Below are 21284 nucleotides of genomic sequence, written 5' to 3' on the forward strand. Positions count from 1 at the left end.
GCGAAGGTGCGATATGTAAATGCAGTGGTTATAGCCAACCTCCATTAGTGGAGTCGGCACTAACAGAAGAAGAATATGTAAACAATAAAATTGTTTTCTTTCATGTTAATTTACTTACTGATAACCAAAGTTAAAAAGACAACTGAACATATTTTTAGCCTTTTTTCTATCGTTGAAGGATATCCGTAACGCCTGTTCATAAGTTTGTCCATCTGGCACCAAGTTGTCAATAATTTTACCCATCGTTTTGATAATCTAAGGAATAAAAGTATACTCAAGAGTGAAGCTACGTAAAAAGTATGAGTTCCTGAAAAGTAAATATTTTTCTAATTAATACTTCAATTGTATACTTCAATTATTGTATACTTCAAGTAATAATAATACTCTCATCAAGATTGGCAAATGTTTAGGCAAGTTAGATGGTTATTTGTACCATACCCAGGGCGGAAACCTGCCTGTTCTCTCGGTTGGCATGTTTCTAGCTTGTTCTCAATTCTGGCAGTGATTATTCGAGCAAAAAATTTATACAGGTGGTTTAGAAGACTAATTGGCTTATAGTTTTCGAGGTCTGTTTCATCTCCTTTCTTATGTATGAGGAGCGTTATAGAATTATTCTATTCAGCTGGTATGGCGTGGTTTTCTAAGCATATATTGAAAAGGTGTTTGATTGCCCTGATGAGAGCAGAGCCTCCGATTTTTAGCGCGTCTTCCACTACTCCATCCTCTCCTGGTGTTTTGTTATTTTTCATTTTCTTTAAAGCATGATAGATTTCAGCCGTTATTATCTCGGGAATATCCTCTGAACCTTCATTCATAATTTTTTGTTCTGTATGTTCTGTCGGGTTTAAGTCAAGTTTATTTGTATATAGTGTTTTATAGAAGTCTTCCACTATCTCTAGCATTTCCTCTCTATCGGATGTTAGTTTGCCATTTTTTCCATGTCAGACTTCATTAGAATACAAAGATTGCGATGGGCCGGACATGTGATAAGAATGGGAGAGGATAAGCTACCAAAAAGAGCACTGAATGGTAGAATGCAGGGAAAGAGACCGGTTGGAAAGCCAAGAAAGCGCTGGAAAGACACAGTAAACAGCGACGCATAAGCCCTTTTAGGAGTCCGTGTATGGAGAAGAGCAGCCACAGACAAGCAAGGGTGGAGGCAAAAATAAAGGAGGCCAAGGCTCAATTTGGGCTGTAGTGCCGTAGAAGAAGAAGAATCGGTAGAAGAAGTATCGGTCAGGGAGTGACAACCTTCCATAAGAGGTATCTAAGTGAAATTATTTTAGCTTACCTGCATCAGCAAATTTATATCCATAAGTTGCCCAACTATACAAACAGACAAATACAGCAAAAGCAATTATTACGATCATGAAAAACGTATATACAATCCTAAAACTTTTCCATGAAAATTTGACGTCAGTGTAATATTTTGTGGAGCAATTTATAGGAAATAAGCCCAAGATTTGACACATTATCAGAAATAATCTCATTGAGTTGTGGAACAATTTTTCTTCTACATCGATTTGAACTGGTTTCTTGTCTGAGTCTTCGATACGGTTACGTCCCACAATGTAGACCATGATTGGCCCAAATTAGTGATACCTACAACATTTTTTCGTTAAATATGAACTAAGAAACTAAATAGATTATTAGATACGTTAAATTCAAAGTAACGTATTGCTGAATTTTAAAATATCTACTAATAGGCTTATTAATAGATTATGTACTTAATTAATAGATTATGTACTATAGAAAGGAACTACAACGTTAACGGGGTTTTATTATTTCATATGGTCAATGAATCTCTATATATGAAAAAACCGCGGAGTGCTACCATTTAAAGGGGTGCGTTTTTGAGAAATGGGTGAATTAGTCCCTGGGCACCGGTTACATTAGGGTGCGTTCTATGCACTTTTGGTACAAACACGTCTACATAAAAATTGTTCCCGGTTAAATTTCCTATCTAAATATAACTTTTTAAAGTCAAAGATACTTTTTTTTTAGAAAAATAGATTTAAAAGAAAAAGCACAAAGGAACCCAAAAGAAAGAAATTTTGTTTTTTGTCCCATAACTTTTGTCCACGGGGATATAGGTATAGATATTGCTTTACAGAAGAAAACTTACATATATTTTCTCTTTAAAATGGTGTTTGGTAGAGGTCATTAGGATTTACAATTTTCGAAATATGATTTTTCAAATTTCGCCACTCACAGCAATTTTGGGCAATTTTCCTTGTTATTTCGCAAATATTGTTCTGTATCTTTTTTCTACGTAACTTTAGGCACACGCAATGGTACATGTAAGAGGAATAGAAATCAATTACCTTTAAAATGTTCTACTGTATAATGTTGTACGACTTCTTTTAAAGAGGTTACCTTTTTCAAGACTTTATACTTTTAACGAGTTTTTATATTTTTTACGATTATTTTTTAATTTCCCATTATAACTTTTTTTTCTAGTTTTAGGTATATATCATACAATAAAAAAGAAAGCTTATTCTGTTTACTTTAAAGTGGCGTATTATAAAAAATTCTAGGATTATTTTTGAATAAGATATGCTTTTTCAAAATGTAATAAGTACTTGCAACAATTTTTGATTTTAGGATTATTTTTTAAATTCCTCATTATAACTTTTTTATGTGATTGTGTGTTATGATTGAATCTTATTTTTTATGTAATACTTTGGATCCACTTGACTCGTCCGGGCAAACTTTAAAATATGGATTAATTCCAATATTTACTGTCAAAGCTCCTGCACCACAAGCTTTGCTTGAAAGAATAGCGTGTAAATGTACCAAAGGATGTACAAAAAACTACGGTTGTAGGAAGATAGGAATTAGTTGTTCAATATTCTGCAAAGGGTGCATGTGCATGGGTACTAATTGTGGGAACTCTAAGATAACTGAGGTGTCAGAGGAAGATATTGAAGCTAATGCTAACGAAGAGATGGACTTTGATTTTGAAATTTTTTTAAATTTAAATACAGATGATACACCATTAAAGAACAGAAAGTAAGCCCTCTTTATTGAGCAATATATCGTATACTCATGTACAAGAAAAAAAAGTTATAATGAGAAATTTCAAAAATAATCGTAAAAAATGTAAAAATATTATTTTTTATATTAGATATTATAAATATATAATATATAATATAATATTATATTATATATACTATATATAATATAATATTATTATATACTTAATATATAATATATTATATAACAATATTTTTTTATGTTTATATTATATTATAAAAAATCATTAAAGTATAAATCCTTGAAAAACCATAATCTCTTAAAAAAAAAGTCGCACAACGTTATACAGTAGACCGTTTTAAAGGTAATTGATTTCTATTCCTATTACCTGTACGAATGCATATACCTAAAGTTACGTAGAAAAAAGTTACAGAACAATATTTGCGAAATAACAAGAAAAATTGCCCAAAATTTCTATGAGAGGCAAACTTTGAAAAATCATATTTCGAAAACTATAAATCATAATTACCTCTACTAAACAACACTTTAAAGAAGAAATATGTAGGTTTCTTTTTCTGTAAAGCAATGACTATACCTATATCCTCGTGGACAAAAGTTATGGGACAAAAAACAAAATTTATTTCTTTTGGGTCTCTTTGTACCATTGACTTTAAAAAGTGTATTTTAGATAGGAAATTTAACCAGGAACAATTTTTATGTAGATATATTTGTACTAAAAGTGCATAGAACTCACCCTAATGTAACCTGTGCCCAGGGACTAATTCACCCATTTCTCAAAAACGCACCCCTTTAAATGGTAGCACTCCGCGGTTTTTTCATATATATAGATGTCCATTGACCATATGAAATAATAAAACCCCGTTAACGTTGTAGTCCCTTTTAGCTATCTTATTTTGAATATAATCAATAGCCTATAATAGCATTGAACTACATTGGGTAATAACCATAGACATAATAAGAATAGACAGGCAGTTGACAGGCAGACGGACAGTTGATCGGTGGTCTATCCTATCTCTTTTTACCAAGCGGTCCCGCGTATGTGATAGACAAACATGGCTAGACCACTCAAAGTGAATATTGACCAATGACGTCCATGATATTGGCGTTACACCTCGATAGACAGAGCGGCCATACCTTACCTGGTCTATTCTTATTATGTCTATGGTTTCTAAATCTTTCTTTGTCGTTCAACATTTAATGAGGTTAAAGATTCTCTCAAGATGTGCCACAATCCAAACGTACAAAACCATAATACATAAGCAGTGACATACGGAAGTGAAACATGGACATTGAAATAGAAAGAAATCGTTAAACTATTAGTATGGAAACGCAAAATCCAATGGTCCTAGAAGGTAAAGTGTAACAAATAAATGGAAGAGCAGATACAACAATCAATTGAGACTCTCTTTGGGCAGGGAAACATCGTGAGATACATAAAAGCCAATAGACTAAGATGGGTAGGCCACGTGGATGGAGTGATGACGACAGACTGATTAGCAATGTGACCGCCTAAAAGAAGGTAGAAAGATGCAGTCAGTTAAGACCTGAAGAAGATGAAAGGGAGACCATGGAAAATAGTGGCACAGAATCGGAACCAATGGTAGACAATAGTAAACGCGGCAAAGACTCACGAAGAGTTGTAAAAGCCAATTTAGTGATGATGGTATATAGTGTTGTAAAATTTTATGGGAAAATTTTAGAAAATAAATTTATATCAGAGACCAAGAGATCATAGATTTTCATCGCCCTGTATATGACCAAATATTGTAAATATTATAGGTTAGCTAGTAACCAGTTTTTTCGCCGAAGGTGAAATCGTTAAAGTGATTTGTTAACGGTTCTTTGAACGGATATACAATTATGCGGTAAAAATTAGAAAGTACATTTGTAAGTGATTCGTAGAAGGAGAGAAAATAAACAAATTTATTGAGTTTAGAATATAATATTTTTTGTTTAGCATATTGAAACAACGAAAAGTAATTTGGTATCTCCTAGAATTTAACAAAATGGAAACGTTGTAAACAAAATAAATGGGTTCTTAAGAAATGAAAACATGAATGTAGTGGGTAAACAGGATATTTGAGATTGGCGAGAATAATGGATGGAAGGGATGAGAGTGTTGAATCTGATTTTGAGGAGAGAAAAAATGGACTGTGTAATTAATATCTGGAGAAGACAGTCCAGTTTTTTAAAAGTGAGAAGTCGGTGTAAAGTAGTGAAATTGTCCTTTGCGAGCAGTTCGTGGTGAAACGAAATCGTTGACCGAGTTGAGAAGTTAATTTTCCTTGTGTCCGAGGAGATTCCTGTGTTCTGTCTAGAACGAGTAGCCGGTGGGTATCAATTTGCACAAGATATCGAGCAGAGAGAAAACTGAATCGAGATTTCGAGCGAGTCCCGTTGTTTGTTTGTTGGTGAAGCAGTTTGGACGAGAAGGACCTTTCGCTACATCCTAGGAGCAAGTGTGAGAGAATCGAAGGCTGCGCAATCCAGGAAGAAGAAGTAAAGAAGAAACAAAAAGGTTAGTCAGAATTTTTGTGAAACGGAGAGAGTTTGTTTTATATCCACACCATATTTGTTTATTTTTTGTATTGAGCATTTCTATAGCAAAATTTAGTCATTCCAAAATTTCAAGAAGAGATAAGTAATTAATTCAAAAGGAGAAAAGTAAATTTTAGTATTTTTGTAAGAATAGTCTAACGAATTATTTAAATAAAATTTTTGTTAAAACAAAGGAGATATCAGGATTAAAGCTTAATTTATTAGATGAGAAAAAGTTGCAACATAATTAAAGGACCACGCAACACTCCTTATGGAAAAGTGGTCCCGGTCAAATTTGATGAAAGTTTGGTCAATGATACTTCTTGATGTGTAGATTAAAAACGTCCATGGCACCTGGGTCTGAATAACTACTATTCTCGAGTTACAGCCTTCTGAAGTTATTGGATTCGAATGCTCGGTTTACATTAAGTGCATTAATTTATGGTCAAGTGAACGAAAATATTTATAATTAGAAGAAGAGAAACTCATGTTCTTCATACATACTTGCATGTTGTATATGAATTCGTGGTCAAAAATAGTTGGATCTTATTTTAGTCTTCAGAAAACCTCCGAAAAGTCCTCAGAAAACTAAAGAAGTGCGGTATAAAATGTGCTGCTAGATCGATATAAGCATTATCATGTTTTCATGAATGTTTCTTAGTTATGGAATACCAGAAAAACTGCAGTTCCGCCTTATCTTTAGACAACTACTGAACAGTGGCGGATCTAGAGGGGATGGGGTAATTCCACTAGTAAAATTTTCCAGAATAATTAAAGCAAAAATTGTTGAAACATAAAAAATACATTAGCTGACATGAAACTTGTCCCGCATATCAGATATAAGACAGGTAGAGAACATGGACGTGATTTCAATACAAAAAAACAAATTACCTGATAGTCTGTAAATGCTAAATATTAATTACAATTGTCTATGGAAAAATCGGGTTTAAATCATCTTCGACTATTTGTACGTTAACATTTTGCTGATTTCGGTTAGATGCATCATACGTCATGTTAACTAACAACCTATCAGGATACTTAACATTGGTTGATTTCTTGCAAAGCCTAAAAACCATAACATACTGGTGATATGAGCACAAGTACCTACAGTTCTCGCACCAGATTGACAGGTACAGTAGTAGTACCCGTTAATCGGTTCTTCTGCAGGCTCATATTCATCATTATCTTCATCAACCGTATAGGAAATGAATACTTGGTGTTTCGTAGCTTGCCGAACCCTAGAAAATATTCGAACTCTTATGAATCCCCGTTCATCCAAATTCTCATCAATTTGAAACTCTTGTATGTAAGATGGTGCCAGTTTAATTTGATATATCCCAATCGTAAGGTCTTTTAGGTAGTCTAAGTCGAAAACAGGAAAGATAGCAAAATCATGATTATGAAGCATTCTCCATTGACCATTTCTTCTAATCAGATTATCAGTCTCAACTCTAGCTTGTACAACATTGGGAATTTGTAACCTCTGTAATAACTGTTCAGCTGTAGCACCTTGCATGTGGATCGATAGGTGATACTAATTTAATAGTGCACCAGCAATATGGTAAAAATCATTTAGTTTTTTTTGCATGGTGCATGTTTATAGGATTGGCAAAGAATTTAAAGATAGAGCGTAAATGACCATTTGTTCCTTCTAAAATCCATCGATTTTTCATAATAATGCGTGAGTTATTAGCATCTTCAGTTGAAACTTGCTTTGGTCCACGTGACAAAAGGGCTGGCGTCTTATGTTCGATACCTAGTAATTGTCAATCTAGATATGCTCTGTCTACCAGGAGCATGTCTCCATTTTGGAACCAATCTCTTAAATAATTTCCGTCTCTGTTAAATTCATGTTGAAGAATGTTGGCATCATTTTTGTACGAATCAGAAAAGTATAGTCCAAAAATCGATAAAATATAGCCATCATGTGCTACAACTAATGTTGGTTTTAAAACATGTCTACTTTTGTGCATTGAATAAGATTGTCGAAGTACTTGAAAACAGCTGCGTTTATGTAAATAGGCATATGTTGTATCTAATAATGCAATCACCTTTGGTTCATTCGGATTCGGATTGTACAAAATATTAGAGTAAGCCGTTATATGTTGCTGAATGAATTGATTCCTTGGTATTGCTTAGGGCCCAATATTTTGCACAACAAACCTTTGAATTACTGATCTTCTAACACGTTCTACTGTTATACTAACATATTGTCTAGTATTATAACCAAAAAAACCCTGAGAAAACTGTCACTCAAACCTTGTCTTAACTTACATAAAAACATCAGTAAATCTCTTTTATTAATATATCGGTCTTTACTGTTTTTGAAAACAGGATTACAATAAGTAAATAGTTCCTCGAATTGTTCTTTAGTTACTGGTACTCGAGAGCCAAACATTCTAAACAAAACAGCAAAACAGCGCAGATTCTAAGTTAGCCTAAAAACAATGCTAATTCTGGACCTTTGATTTTATATGGTCGTTTAGTAAAACCTAGACCAGGTAAGAAAATATCAGAAACTAGGCTCTTTTCATTTAAATGTCCTACACAGACTCTGACGTCGCGCGTCGTAAACTACGAAAATATTTCTTTTTATAAAAATGTTCACCCTACAAGACATTGACATTCGCTAAATATCATTAGTAGCATTACAAAATAAAAATATAGCATTAGCTATTTGTGTTATCACATTCAGTTTAAGGCAAGTTGGATCCTCTTCCAGTAACGATGTCCTCCCCCCTGGCTTTTCGGGTGCTTTGAATTATATATGGTTATTCAAAGTATACAAAATATAATGTGCAACATCTTCACGTTTGCCCCCCCCTAAAAATTTTTATATGGGCGCCCGTGCTCTGGGCCTACGTTTTTTCGTCACACTATCCGCTCTTTGGTTATAAATGTGTTTTGATGGCTCCATCTCGTTCATTTTCGTTAAATAAAGTTTTTTAATTAATTCTGGAACATGTTACCGGTGGACTTACCCCGATCCTCCCCTAGAGCCGCCACTGTTCAGTAGTTTCCTAAAGATAAGGCGGAACTGCAGTTTTGCTGGTATTGCATAACTGAGAAGCATTCATGAAAACATGATAAGGCTTATATCGATCTAGCAGCACATTTTATACCGCACTTCTTTAGTTTTCTGAAGACTTTTCGGAGGTTTTCTGAAGACTAAAATACGATCCAACTATTTTTGACCACAATTTCATATACAACACGCAAGTATGTATGAAGAACATGAGTTTATCTTCTTCTAATAATAAATATTTTCGTTCACTTGACCGTGAATTAGTGCACTTAACGTAAACCGAGCACTCGAATCAAATAACTTCAGGTGGCTGTAGCTCGAGAATAGTAGTTATTCAGACCCAGGTGCCATGGACTTTTTTAATCTACACATCAAGAAGTATCATTGACCAAACTTTCATTAACCCATTAGCGCCGAGATTAATAAATTATTGATTTTGTATTATTTTTTGCAATATTAATAATGAACTGTGTTTAAATAATAAAAAACTTCATAAAATATTTTTTCTGAGATATTCCATTTCTGAGATATTAAGTGTTGCCTTAAAGCAACGCTAGGCGCTTACACTACCTAGTTTTTGTTGAAAATAATAAACCAAAAAATTAAAGCATTAGGGATACAGTAAAGTAGGCAATAAACAAAAATAGATATTTATTCATAAAAAAATGTAATTCGATGTGATTAATTATAAAAATTTACACTATCGAGAGTGAAACGGTATAAAACAAGAAGTACATAGTCCAATATCACATTTTGAACACATTGTTCTAACTATAGATTTACATGTTTTAGACGCACATCTTCTCTTTTTCCCATCTGGAATGTACTGTATCAAATGATTGATGGTATGGTGTCCAAAAGAATGTCATCCGATACTCGGCTGTCGATAGATGCTGTCAAGGAAGCCGACGGTCTTCCACTTCCTTTACTAAGTACACTATACTTCGCTAAATATGTTCTTACAATCTCTCTTATAATATAATCTAATTGCGATACCTTTTCTGTGCCAGTTTTATTATACAATATCCAACTATTTTGTAATGCAACATCGAGCATCCACGTAAAAATTGGCCATTACCATTTTTTGCCACGAATACTGATCCGGTAGCAACTTACATTCTGATCCATTTGTTCAGTTCCTCCCATAAATGTATTATACTTGGCGATCAATTTGGGTCTAGAAACAAGTACGTTTCGTTTGAGTTTCTGAGAAAATCTTCTTACTTGACCTACTTTTTGAGTGCCGCAGGATGATCCATCCACCGGACATATAATTGTCCATCATTTGGTTCAATAGCTGTTTCAAAATAACCTCGATCTTTTTTCAGAAACTCATTTTTAGGAGTTAACGGACATCCTCTGGGAACTCGGCTTTCGCGAATGGTTCATATTGATTCTCGTCAGTGTCTACATTATTTGTATCTGGAGGTTCTACAAAAATATCGCCACCTAGTTCATCATTATAAATTATATCAAGGGCTTGAGCAAGCGAAAATCCTCGTCTAGAACAAAAATGATAAAATTTAAAATAAAGGTAGTACAAGCGCCTAGCGTTGTTTTAAGGCAACGGCTGGGTTACAACAGGCACTGACAAGCAGTTATTGATCAATTCATATAAATTATTTAAAATATGTTTTGTTAGAAGTATAGTCAACACAAATTTAACATATATAAATAATAAGTTTCATTTATATCGAAATTATGGTACTTACTCAAATCGAAAGTCTATTATTTTTACGTTCTAATATTATGCTCAACTTCAGATGCACCAAACTTACAAACAGTTCTTAACACCGCAAATAGATAGGCATAACCGAGTGTGAGCTATTATGGTTGATGGAATTTCCAAGGTCACACCTCTTTTGTGACTGTCTTATGACTTCAAGCTCCTCCCAAATACAGGCATGTCTGCCGTTGCTTTAAAGCAACGCACGGCGCTAATGGGTTAAATTTGACCGGGACCATTTTTCCATAAGGAGTGTTGCGTGGTCCTTTTAGTATAATTTTTAAATCTTATATTTATGGTATATTGGATAAATAAAAAATATTTATAACATTTATATGACATCGAGTGTGTTTAATTTCCCTGTTTTGTCCCTGGATGAAGTAAGCAACTAGAGATACTAGAAACCACAAACCGAAGGTAATGCATTAAAATTAAAATAGTCATGAGAATAAAATTTATTAGAGAATTCAATTTAATTTTGGTTTTATTTTACATAAGTAATAATTAAAATAATTAAGTTATTAATCAAAATAAGAATTTGCTGATCAATCTTATAAAAGGAGAGAAATACAAAGCATAACAATAGATATAATATTATACAAATAAACAACTTACGTAAAAATTGCTTAGAAGGGAAAATTGACCAAGTCAAAGAATAGTCAGTAAATTTTTCTTGTTTATCCAAATTTTTCCACTATTCCAATAATTTCCTTGTGTTTACCCCGTCATATGAAACTTCTGAGTATTTTCGTGTTAATAATAATATGCAAGTTCGTATTTTCTGAGTTACTGTTTTCCTGTAGCTCATAATAGGTTTTAAAAAATAGTATAGGGTTGTTTATATCGATATGTGTGGCTTGTTTTTCATGTCTGTCAATATGTTGTTGTGTTTGAGTGGTTAAGGGGTTGTATTTGTTGGAAAGGTAAATTGACACACCTACGCCTTTAGTAGTTTAGCCTTTTAAGACATTTCTCTTTATAGCTTATTTTTGTGGAAATTGTATTTTATATGATAATGCCTGTTCTAGTTTCTTTGCATGTTTTGACGTCAATATTTTTTTCTTGCTTTTCTATAATTTGTTTTTGTTTGTGACTCTTTTGATTAATTTTTATTCCATCAACTTTCAAATGGCTTTGTATCTTCTTGATGACGAGGCATGAAATAATTATGATGTTGATATCGTCGACCTCATATGAAAAGTGCCTAAGTCCCAAAATAAGCAAAAATGAGATTTTTGAGCCATCTGATTAATATTTATGGTACGCATGCATAGCAAGACAAAAAAGTTCAAAAAAGTCAATAGATGTCGCTAGAACCACAAAAAAGAATTCTATCCAACTCCACGGCGTTGGGTGAATCACATGAAACTTGCAAAAGTTCATCATTGTCATTGATGTTAGATGTACTTTTGCTGCGCTGCTGTGTTATATCTTCAAGAAAAGCATTATAAGCTAACATATCTGCATGGAAATAGTGTAAACTTATTGAAGGTAAGTTCAATTTGATCATATTATTATAGTTTTTGTGTTAACTACATTTAAGTAGCATTATTATCCTTAAAGTCCCACATTTGTTTTTCCTGTGGGACTTAAGCATTTTTTACAGTTTATTTTTGGCGACTTTTTATGGAGTTACTCATATTTCTTCATGATTTTCGCTATTAAATGTGCCTAACTCCAAAAAAAAATATTTCAAAAATGAAAGTTGTCTAACTCCATTTTTAAAGTAATAATATTTTAAAAATAGATCTATCTTTATGAGGAGGCTGACAGACACTATTCTAAGTAACTGTGTGAAATAAGATAAAGTCTTAACTCAAAATTATTCTTTAAATCAGTTTGTTTCGTCTCCTGTAAAATTTGTTAATTTGGGCTTAGGCACTTTTCATATGAGGCCGACGATATGTTGCAGAATAAATGAAATATACAATTCCTTAGATGACGTTTTTGTACTATCTATACTATTGTCTTTTCAATGACGTGAAATACTACTGATGAAATACCTGAGGGATGGCTTTAGTCTGTTTTTATAGCAACTCCGAAGAAGTAGCGGAAAAAAGATTTGACTACTACTACTATTATCGGTTTACTACGTTCTCCGACGCCTTTTGACTCCTAACCGCCATGCTTCTCTGTTTAACCATAAATCTAAAGGGATTTCTCTTTTCCCTAATTCTTCTTTAATTCCCTCCTTCCAGCTTCTTCTCGGCCTTCTTCTTTTAATTCTTCCTTGCGGTGTCCACGCCAAATCTGTTTAGGGATCCTGTCGTCTGTCATTCTCTGTACATGGTCGTACCATATTAGTTGTTTTGTTTTTATGTCATCAATTATTGTATGTGTGACTCCCATCGATTCTCGTATTATTGGTATCTGATCTCTTCTTGATTTGTCTGCTGTTCTTCTCCAGAAGTCCATTTCTGTTACTAATAACATTTTCTCTGTTCTTTGTTTCAGTGGCAAAACTTCACCGCCATATGTGATTATACTTTTAAGTATGGTATTGTATGTGAGACTATGTCTCGAGACAGAGACAGTTTCACCATGTTAATCGCCAACGTCAAGGGGACTTGATAGGGCACGTTAAGAAGAAGATTGTATGTGAGCTGTTTGTTCTCTTTAGATATTGTTTGGTCCCACAGAATGCCGTTCATCATGGATATGGCTTTTCTACCCTGTATGTTTATGTCTTTTATAGCAGCATCAAGTGTTCCATCTTGATTTATCTCCATGCCCTTCTTCTTGTAGCGCCTATCCGTTTCGGATGTTGGCGACCATCATGGCAATCTGTACTTTGCACACTGCTGCTCTAAAAAGACTTGTAGTTGTTGTGTTGAACCATATGAGTAGATTCTTCAGCCAGAAAATCCTTCGCCTTCCTGGTCCACGTCTTCCCTCCACTTTTCCTTGCAAGATTAGTTGCAGTAGTCCATATCTTTCGCTGTTTCTCATGATGTGACCGGGGTATTCGATTTTGGCTGCTTTTATTGTGGTTAACAGCTCTTTTTCTTTTTGCATTCTCAGCAAAACCCCCTCATTAATAACGTGGTCGGTATAAGATACCTTCAGGATTCGACGATAAAGCAGGGGCGTCATTTGGGCGTCCAGGGGGGGGCATTTGCCCCCCCCCTGGCCCAAAAAAATGACTGAAATTTACAAAAAATACATCAATATTCATCATAACATCATATATACAGTATAATATATATAGTGCTTGCCCCCCCCAAACAAAATTTCAAATGACGCTCCTGCGATAAAGCCACATCTCAAAAGCCTCAATTTTCTTGCAGGCGGCGTCTGTGAGAGTCCACGACTCAACTCCGTACAACAGTATAGGAAATATATAACATCGCAGTAACCTGACTTTTATGGACATTGATAAATCATGACATTTGAATAGCTTAGCCATTTTTTGAAATGCAGATCTTGCTTTCTCTATCCTACATTTAATTTCTATGGAATGGTCCCAGTTTTCATTGACGTTCGTACCAAGGTAGGTTTATGTTTTTACTCTTTCTATTTGTTGACCGTTCACACTGATTCGCCCAAATTGCTGTTCCTTCTTAGAGATCATCATACATTTTGTTTTCTTAGTGTTTAGTGAAAGTCCGTATCTCCGTCGTAGATGTTAAACAGCAGTGGTGATAATATACATCCCTGACGGACCCCACGTTTTAATATCGTCTGATTCTCCTGCCTCTGTCCGGATAGTTGATGTTTGATTCCAGTACAGATTGCTGATAATTCTTAAATCACAGATGTTTATTCCAATGTTGGTTAGTATCTCCATCAGCTTGTCGTGCTTTACTGTATCGAACGCTTTATGGTAATCAATGAAGCATGCATAAATATCGCAATTTACGTCTCTACATCGTTGAAATAGCACTTGTATACTAAAGAGAGCCTCTCTCGTACCCAATGCATTCCGAAAAGCAAATTGTGTAAGGCTGATTTTCTCTTCGCACAATCTATATATCCTTTGATTTATAATTTTTGAAATAATTTTATAATATGGCTCATTAAGCTGATGGTTTGGAAATCACTGCAGGATTTCTTCACGAAATCCTGCAGTGATTTCCGGAAGTGCTTCAGGAAAAAACTTGCAGGATTTTCATCTTCTTGCCCAGGTACTTGTATTCATCACAGGGTTTAACGTCTACCCCATCGTCTAAGATAATGAACTGCTGTGTCCCTCCAATACACATGACTTCAGTTTTCTTAATGTTGACTTCGAGACCCAGTTTGTTATATTTTCTGTCACATAACTTAGTACCTAATAGTTTTGTTAGTTCATCAGGATAGAATTTATTTCTGTGCTGTTTTTAATAGTTATTATATTTTCTTCTATTAGCTTCCGCGTCATGTAACTCAAATCGTCATGCTCCTGAGCAATGCAAGCTTTGCAAAATAAAGATTTTGGAGGGAAAATAAATAGAGCACTGATTAATAAACTTCGATATATTGACAACACTGTTATCTTATGTGATAATCTCCAGAGTTACACACGTCTTCAAGAGTTATTGGATTGCGTAAAACGGCAGGAAGAGAAATGGGTCGAAAACGAATGCTTCTAAGACAAAAATTTATAATTTTTAGTCACTAACCTTACGATAATGGAGTCCAGAGATCCGGACTCTGATGACTGATACGATCAATCGCCTAGGGCCTAGAGGCATTTGAGTTGTGGTTGAATATAAAAATGTTCCGAATACCCTAGAAATCAACGCAGACCAACGAAGCTCTGTTAAATAGAACAATTGTGATTCGCGATTGAACAAGAATACGTAGTGCTAAATTATTCCGATTAATTTCCAACGTTAGGAAGACCTAATTTGGCATGAAAGAAGAAGAATACCTCAGTTATGCTTTTTAGTACGAAGTAACACTGGCATCACAACAAACACCAATTTCGAATCTGGACCTCCACTTACAGTCGAACAAGTAAAGTATGCCATCAAAAGTACCAAAGATGGTAAAGCAGTAGGCCCTGATAATTTTCATTCCGAATTCTTAAAACTTATGGACTACGACGACATAAAATGGTTGACAAATATATTTAACAATAATATATGACACAGGCATAATTCCCCAAAAATGGCTAGAGTCAACTTTTATAAATCCTCCAAAAAAACCCAATGCAAGAAAGTGCGAAGACTATAGAATTATAAGCCTTATGAGCCATTTACTTAAAACATTTCTAAAGGTCATTCAGAAAAGAATATATACAAAGTGCGAGGAACAACTAACAAAAACACAATTCGAATTTCGTGATGCTCTGAGAACACGGGAAGCCCTTTTGCTGTACAAGTGCTATTTCAGAGATGCAGGGATGTAAATTGTGATATATACGTATGCTTTATAGATTACCAGAAAGCATTTGACCGAGTAAAACATGGCAAATTAATAACTCTAATAATACAAGAAATTGGAATTGACAACAAAGATCTGAGAATTATCAGAAACATTTATTAGAATCAAACGGCCAAAATCAAAACAGAAGACCAGTTGACTGATAAAATTGCAATAGAACGAGGAGTACGACAGGGCTGTATTTTATCTCCACTACTATTCAATATTTACTCTGAATGGGTATTTAAGGAAGCTTTAGACAGTTGTGCGAAGGGAGTATTAATAAATGGTGAATGGTTGAATAACATTAGATTTGCAGATGACACCATAGTTTTTGCCAATAATCTGAATGATTTACAGTTATTAACAAATCGTATAACAGAAGTCAGCAACAGATACGGACTAGCTCTAAACATAAAGAAGGCCAAATTTATGACAATTAGTAAAAAACCAATACTAAACGCTCAACTTACAATCAACCAAGAAAATTCGAAAGAGTTGAGCAATATGCATATCTGGGCACGAATTTAAATAGCCAATGGGACCAATCGACAGAAATTAAACAGAGAATAATAAAAGCGAAAGCAGCATACGTTAGAATGAGACCCATATTCAACAGTCGAGACATATCATTAAAAACAAAATACCGTCTGTTGAAATGCTATATATTCACAGTTCTGCTCTACGGAATGGAAGCGTGGACACTAACTGTTGCATCTATGAATCGGCTCGAAGCTTTCGAAATGTGGTGTTATAGGCGCATCTTACGTATATCCTGGGTTGACCGAATTACTAATGTGGAAGTCCTGCGTAGAATGGGGAAAGAGTGTGAAATTCTCATAACCATCAAAACAAAAAAAAATTAGAATATCTAGGACATGTAATGAGAAATCAAGAACGTTACGGCCTTCTCCAACTGATTCTCCATGGGAAGGTAAATGGTAAAAGAGGACCGGGAAGAAGACGCATTTCCTGGCTTCACAATTTACGAAAGTGGTATAACACGACTACCACTGAACTGTTCCACGCTGCGGTAAACAAAGTCAAGATAGCCATGATGATCGCCAACATCCGGAACGGATAGGCACCTTAAGAAGAAGAAGAAGATGCTTTTAGTAACGTAATACAATGTACCTATTCAAAGCTGCACATTTCGTTAAGTTTGTTTTCACAAGTCGCAATATACTCTAGGCAAAAACAGTGTCTAACAGTGTTCTATAAATCAATAAAATGCATAATGTAACTTTCTTTGATAAACAAATAATAAATATATTATTCGCACGCTAAAGAAAAAAATATATTCGTATGACAGAAAAATTATCGTGCAAACATTGTTAGTCCATTAATTGTCCCCTCTTTTGCATGATACAAACAATCAACCCTTTGACCTCCTTGTAGGTGACTAGTAAACAAATATACGTGACACCTATATTTCAAAAACAAGATAATCTGTCACATAATTTAGTACCTAATAGTTTTGTTAGTTCATCAGGATAGAATTTATTCCTGCCCTGTTTTGAAAATGTAGGTAATAAAGAAACTTACATATTTTTTAACGTAGTAACAAGGGAAGGAAAGAAAAGAAAATACAAGTAAATTCATGTTTTTCTGGTTGTTCTTATTTTACTCTTTTAAATTCTGTTAGTCTATGTGAGTATACGGAAATGAAGGAAATAACACTGTAATGTTTGTTTAAAATTCACAGTTTGAACTATTTATTCTAAATAATTTTGTAAGCTCTTTCTTCTTGTTTTTCACCTGCTTCCCATACTCTTTCGTGTGTCGAAGTTTAACTTGTTTCTTCTTAAGATTTTCATCTATTCTTTGCTAATTCCTAATCGTCTATGGTGTTTCCTCTTTTATTTCCATATTCTCCTCTTTGGTCCAGCAGCTTCTTCCTTGGTCTGTCTATTCTTTCGTTTAACTTTCTCGTTTCCATTATTGTTCTTATCGGTCGGGCTTCACCTAATTTTACCACGTGACAGAACCGATTCTTTTGTTTTTTGATTTTTGTCAATTTTGTTTCTTGACTAATGCTATTTCGTATTTTTTCACTTCTCACTCTGGCCCACTTAGTCTTGCATGCTGTTTTCCTAATATGGATATTGATCATAATTTTTTAAATTTATATGTACTCGTAGCCTTATAGAGTACGTTATGTACACATATCCCCACCTAACATTACAAACTGTTAGGGGGAACCCCCCTTATCACTCAGAGATATGAAAAATAGATTAAGACCGATTCTAAGACCTACCGAATATACATAATATATAATTTCATAAAAATCGGTCAAGCCGTCTCGGAGGAGTATATCAATTAACACTATGACAGGAGAATTTTATAGGTATAAAAATATATTAGTCCGTTCTTTAACGGTAAAATATTGCAAAACCTCTAAATTTTAAAGAACCGCTTGGATTGACATGAAATTTGGCATACACATAGCTAACAAGTCAAAGAAAAAAAAAGTGATATTGTGCCGATATGTGCTTTTGCCCTGGGGGTGGTTTTCACCCCCTCTTGGGGGGTGAAACAATATTTGTCCAAAGAAAGTCAGGAAATGATAAACTGGCTAATTTTAAGTAACTTTTGTTCTATAAAGTTTTTTCACTAAGTCAATACTTTTCGAGTTATTTGGCAGTGAATATGTTCATTTTTTCAACAAAATAACCACGCTTTGACGGTTTTTCGCAAATAACTCAAATAGTAAGTATTTTGTCGAAAAAACATTCTTAGCAAAAATATAGCCTGTAAAAAATTTAAAAAAATGGTGTATATATCACGTCTCTACACACCTAGTAGAAGCAGAGTTATAGCTAATTAGAAATAGGTTCATATTCGTCAAATTCCAAATGGAATACTTTAACGTGAAATAACCAAAAATGAAGCACATTTCGGGGAAAACTCATTGCAACTTATTTAAAGTGTTTAAAAAAAGCTTAATTATTGTTTTTAAAAAAAAATTTATAGCATCAAAATTAAACAAGTTACGCTCAAAACAAAGTTAGTCCCTTTTGGTTTTGGTAAAAAAATCGAGAAAATCACCCCCTAATTAGTATCTTAAATGAACTTAATCGTTACGACTTCACAAGTTTCTTGACTCGTGTATATATTGTTTATATGATCTGTAAGTTTCATCGGTTCAAAGTCCTTATTATTGAAAGGGCTGTAGTTAAAAGGGGTTGAACGAGTCACTGATCAAGAATGTATGCAAATTTAGAAACACCAAATCTTAATCAATTTTTGTCTAACATAAAAACAAAAAAATACATGATATTCAGAAAAGCAAAGCTGACTTTTTTGTCTTTCGAGATTTTTAGTATCTCTAACAATTTTTAAGTTATTTTGAAAAAAAGCATATTTTCCAAAATTTAAATTTTTAAAAATTTTACTTTGATACCAAATTTTTTCAAAAATAAGCACTTTGAATCGATGAAACTTACAGATTATATAAACACAACATAAGTAAAATAATTTGTGGAGCGGTAACGATTAATTTCATTTAAGTTGCTAATTAGGGGGTGGTCTTCCCGATTTTTTTTTGCAAAAACAAAAGGGACCAACTTTATTTTGAGCGTAACTTGCTGAAATTTAATGCTAGAAACATTTTGTACAAACAGAAATAAAGCTTTTTTAAACATTTAAAAAAGTTAAAATGGGTTTTCCACAAAAAGTGCTTAATTTTTTCTATATTTCACGTCGAAATATTCTATTTGAAATTTGGTGAATATGAATCTATTTTTCATTGGCTATAAATCTGGTTCTACGAGATCCAGAGACCTAACGTGTACACCATTTTTTTACTTTTTTATAGGCTATATTTTTGCTAAGAACGTTTTTTTCGACAAAATACTTACTTTTTGAGTTATTTGCGAAAAACCGTCTAAAAATGTGGTTATTTTGTTGAAAAATGAACAATATTCACTCGCAAATAACTCGAAAAGTGTTGACTTGACGAAAAAGCTCTATAGAACAAAAGTTACTTAAAATTAGTCAGTTAACCCATTTCCGGACTTATTTTGGACATATATTTTTTCACCCCCCAAGAGGGGGTGAAAGTCACCCCTAGGGCAAAAGCACACATCGGCACAATATAACTTTTTTTCTTTGACATGTAAGCTATACGTATGCCAAATTTCATGTCAATCCAAATGTTATTTAAAATTTAGAGCAAAAACCGTGAAAGAATGGACTATTTAGATATCTATTAAAAATTACGAGTTGGTGAGAGAAGCGTGAAAATTAAGGGTTGTGTGTATTTTTTCATGCTACATCATATAAAATTAAGGTAGATCATTTTGTCAAAAAAAAATAAAAAAAATGTCAGGGGGGCAAGCCCCCTTATAACTTATGGGTATGAAAAATAGATTAAAACCTATTCTCAGTGCCTATAGGATATACGTGTAGAATTTCATAAAAATGAGTCCAGCCGTTTTGGAGTAGTATGGTAACGAACACTGTTACAGGAGAATTTTATGTATATAGAAGTAACTGCGAATTAAATAATAAAAGAGGCTAACTTTGACCGTAACTAACCTAGGCGAAAAGTATTTTGTAAATTCGTGTAAAAATACCAGCTTTTGAAATCCCAAAGTAGATTTACTCTACAGTCAACATTAACAAAGCTATCCAAATTGCTTATAAGCCTAAAATGACTCTACTTTGGTAAAATATTTTCGGGGTGATAAAAATGACTCCTTAATGATTTTTTTAAATACATACTTTGAAAACATAACTATTCTTCTTTCATGTGGTTTCCACAGAATTGCTATATCATTATTATTTTCTGAACAATAACATTGCGAAGAAAAAGCTCTTTGCGATAAACAAATTGAATAAAATATAATCTAGTTGACGAATCGTCTTAAAATTTTTTGTGCATTATATGGACTATTTGACTCGACTTTTCATGCAATATGAAAGTCTTAAGGTCATTTTCGCAAAAGTTATAGCAAATTTTTTATTTTCGAAATTTTAGTCTTATTTTGCAATTTCCGAAATTTTGGCTAATCTACTACAATAAGGCTATTATAAATAAGATATTGAATAACCCTATTTTTACCTGTAGCGGTTTAAACGAAAAAACTTCCATTTTGACCCTTATTTGTTAATAACTAAAATTCTCGTCCGAATTTTGACGGGCATTTTTGTATTTATGATGTATTAGGTATATAGTACCCAAAAAACCCATTTGTAACCTGGCTGCTCAAGTCTCCCGACAAAAACCTTATTTCTCTGGACTATTTGTAAAGACAATGAAGTCGACTTTACTAAGCAACAAGACATTTACTCAACAGATACCATGCGTTGGCCTTAGTTGTCGAGACATTTAAGCTAAACCAAAAAAAATCACAAAAGAAATAATAAAAGCTAGTTACCTCGTTATAGTAAATTCTTTGTTATTTGTGTGCAAAATCAAGTTCCTGAAACCACATATTCTTTGTTTGATAGTGACAGATAATAAATGTTTTAGTCACTAAAAGCTTTGTATGTGTGTTTTATCAGCAACGGTAACAACCAATTGATTATATAATTCATAAGAGCAGAATGTATGATAAACAGATAAAAAGCAACTGTTAAGTTAATAAAATAATCGAATAACTAATCAAATTAACATGTTTTGCAAAGGTTGTGTTTATCGAGAGCTGT

At 33.6% G+C, this 21284-nt stretch overlaps 1 protein-coding gene across 2 annotated transcripts in view; it reads right to left on the bottom strand.

Moving 5' to 3' along the window:
- LOC126892744 (gustatory receptor for sugar taste 64e-like) overlaps positions 1-21114 on the bottom strand; it is a 50535-nt gene extending 29421 nt beyond the window's left edge. The window contains exons 1-3 of one of the 2 annotated variants that reach the window (XM_050662394.1): positions 21014-21114; positions 1292-1602; positions 119-307 (exon numbers count right to left, since the gene is read on the bottom strand). In XM_050662394.1, the coding sequence (XP_050518351.1) occupies positions 119-307; positions 1292-1580 (478 nt within the window). In that variant the 5' untranslated portion in view covers positions 1581-1602; positions 21014-21114. Of the gene's footprint in view, positions 1-118; positions 308-1291; positions 1603-10901; positions 11140-21013 lie in introns of those variants that run through there. The other variant, XM_050662395.1, reaches the window with a different exon arrangement.
- Between the last annotated feature and the right edge of the window lie 170 nt (positions 21115-21284).

The sequence above is a fragment of the Diabrotica virgifera genome, chromosome 9 (genome assembly GCF_917563875.1).
Source record: "Diabrotica virgifera virgifera chromosome 9, PGI_DIABVI_V3a".
In the NCBI taxonomy this organism is placed as follows: Eukaryota; Metazoa; Arthropoda; class Insecta; order Coleoptera; family Chrysomelidae; genus Diabrotica; species Diabrotica virgifera.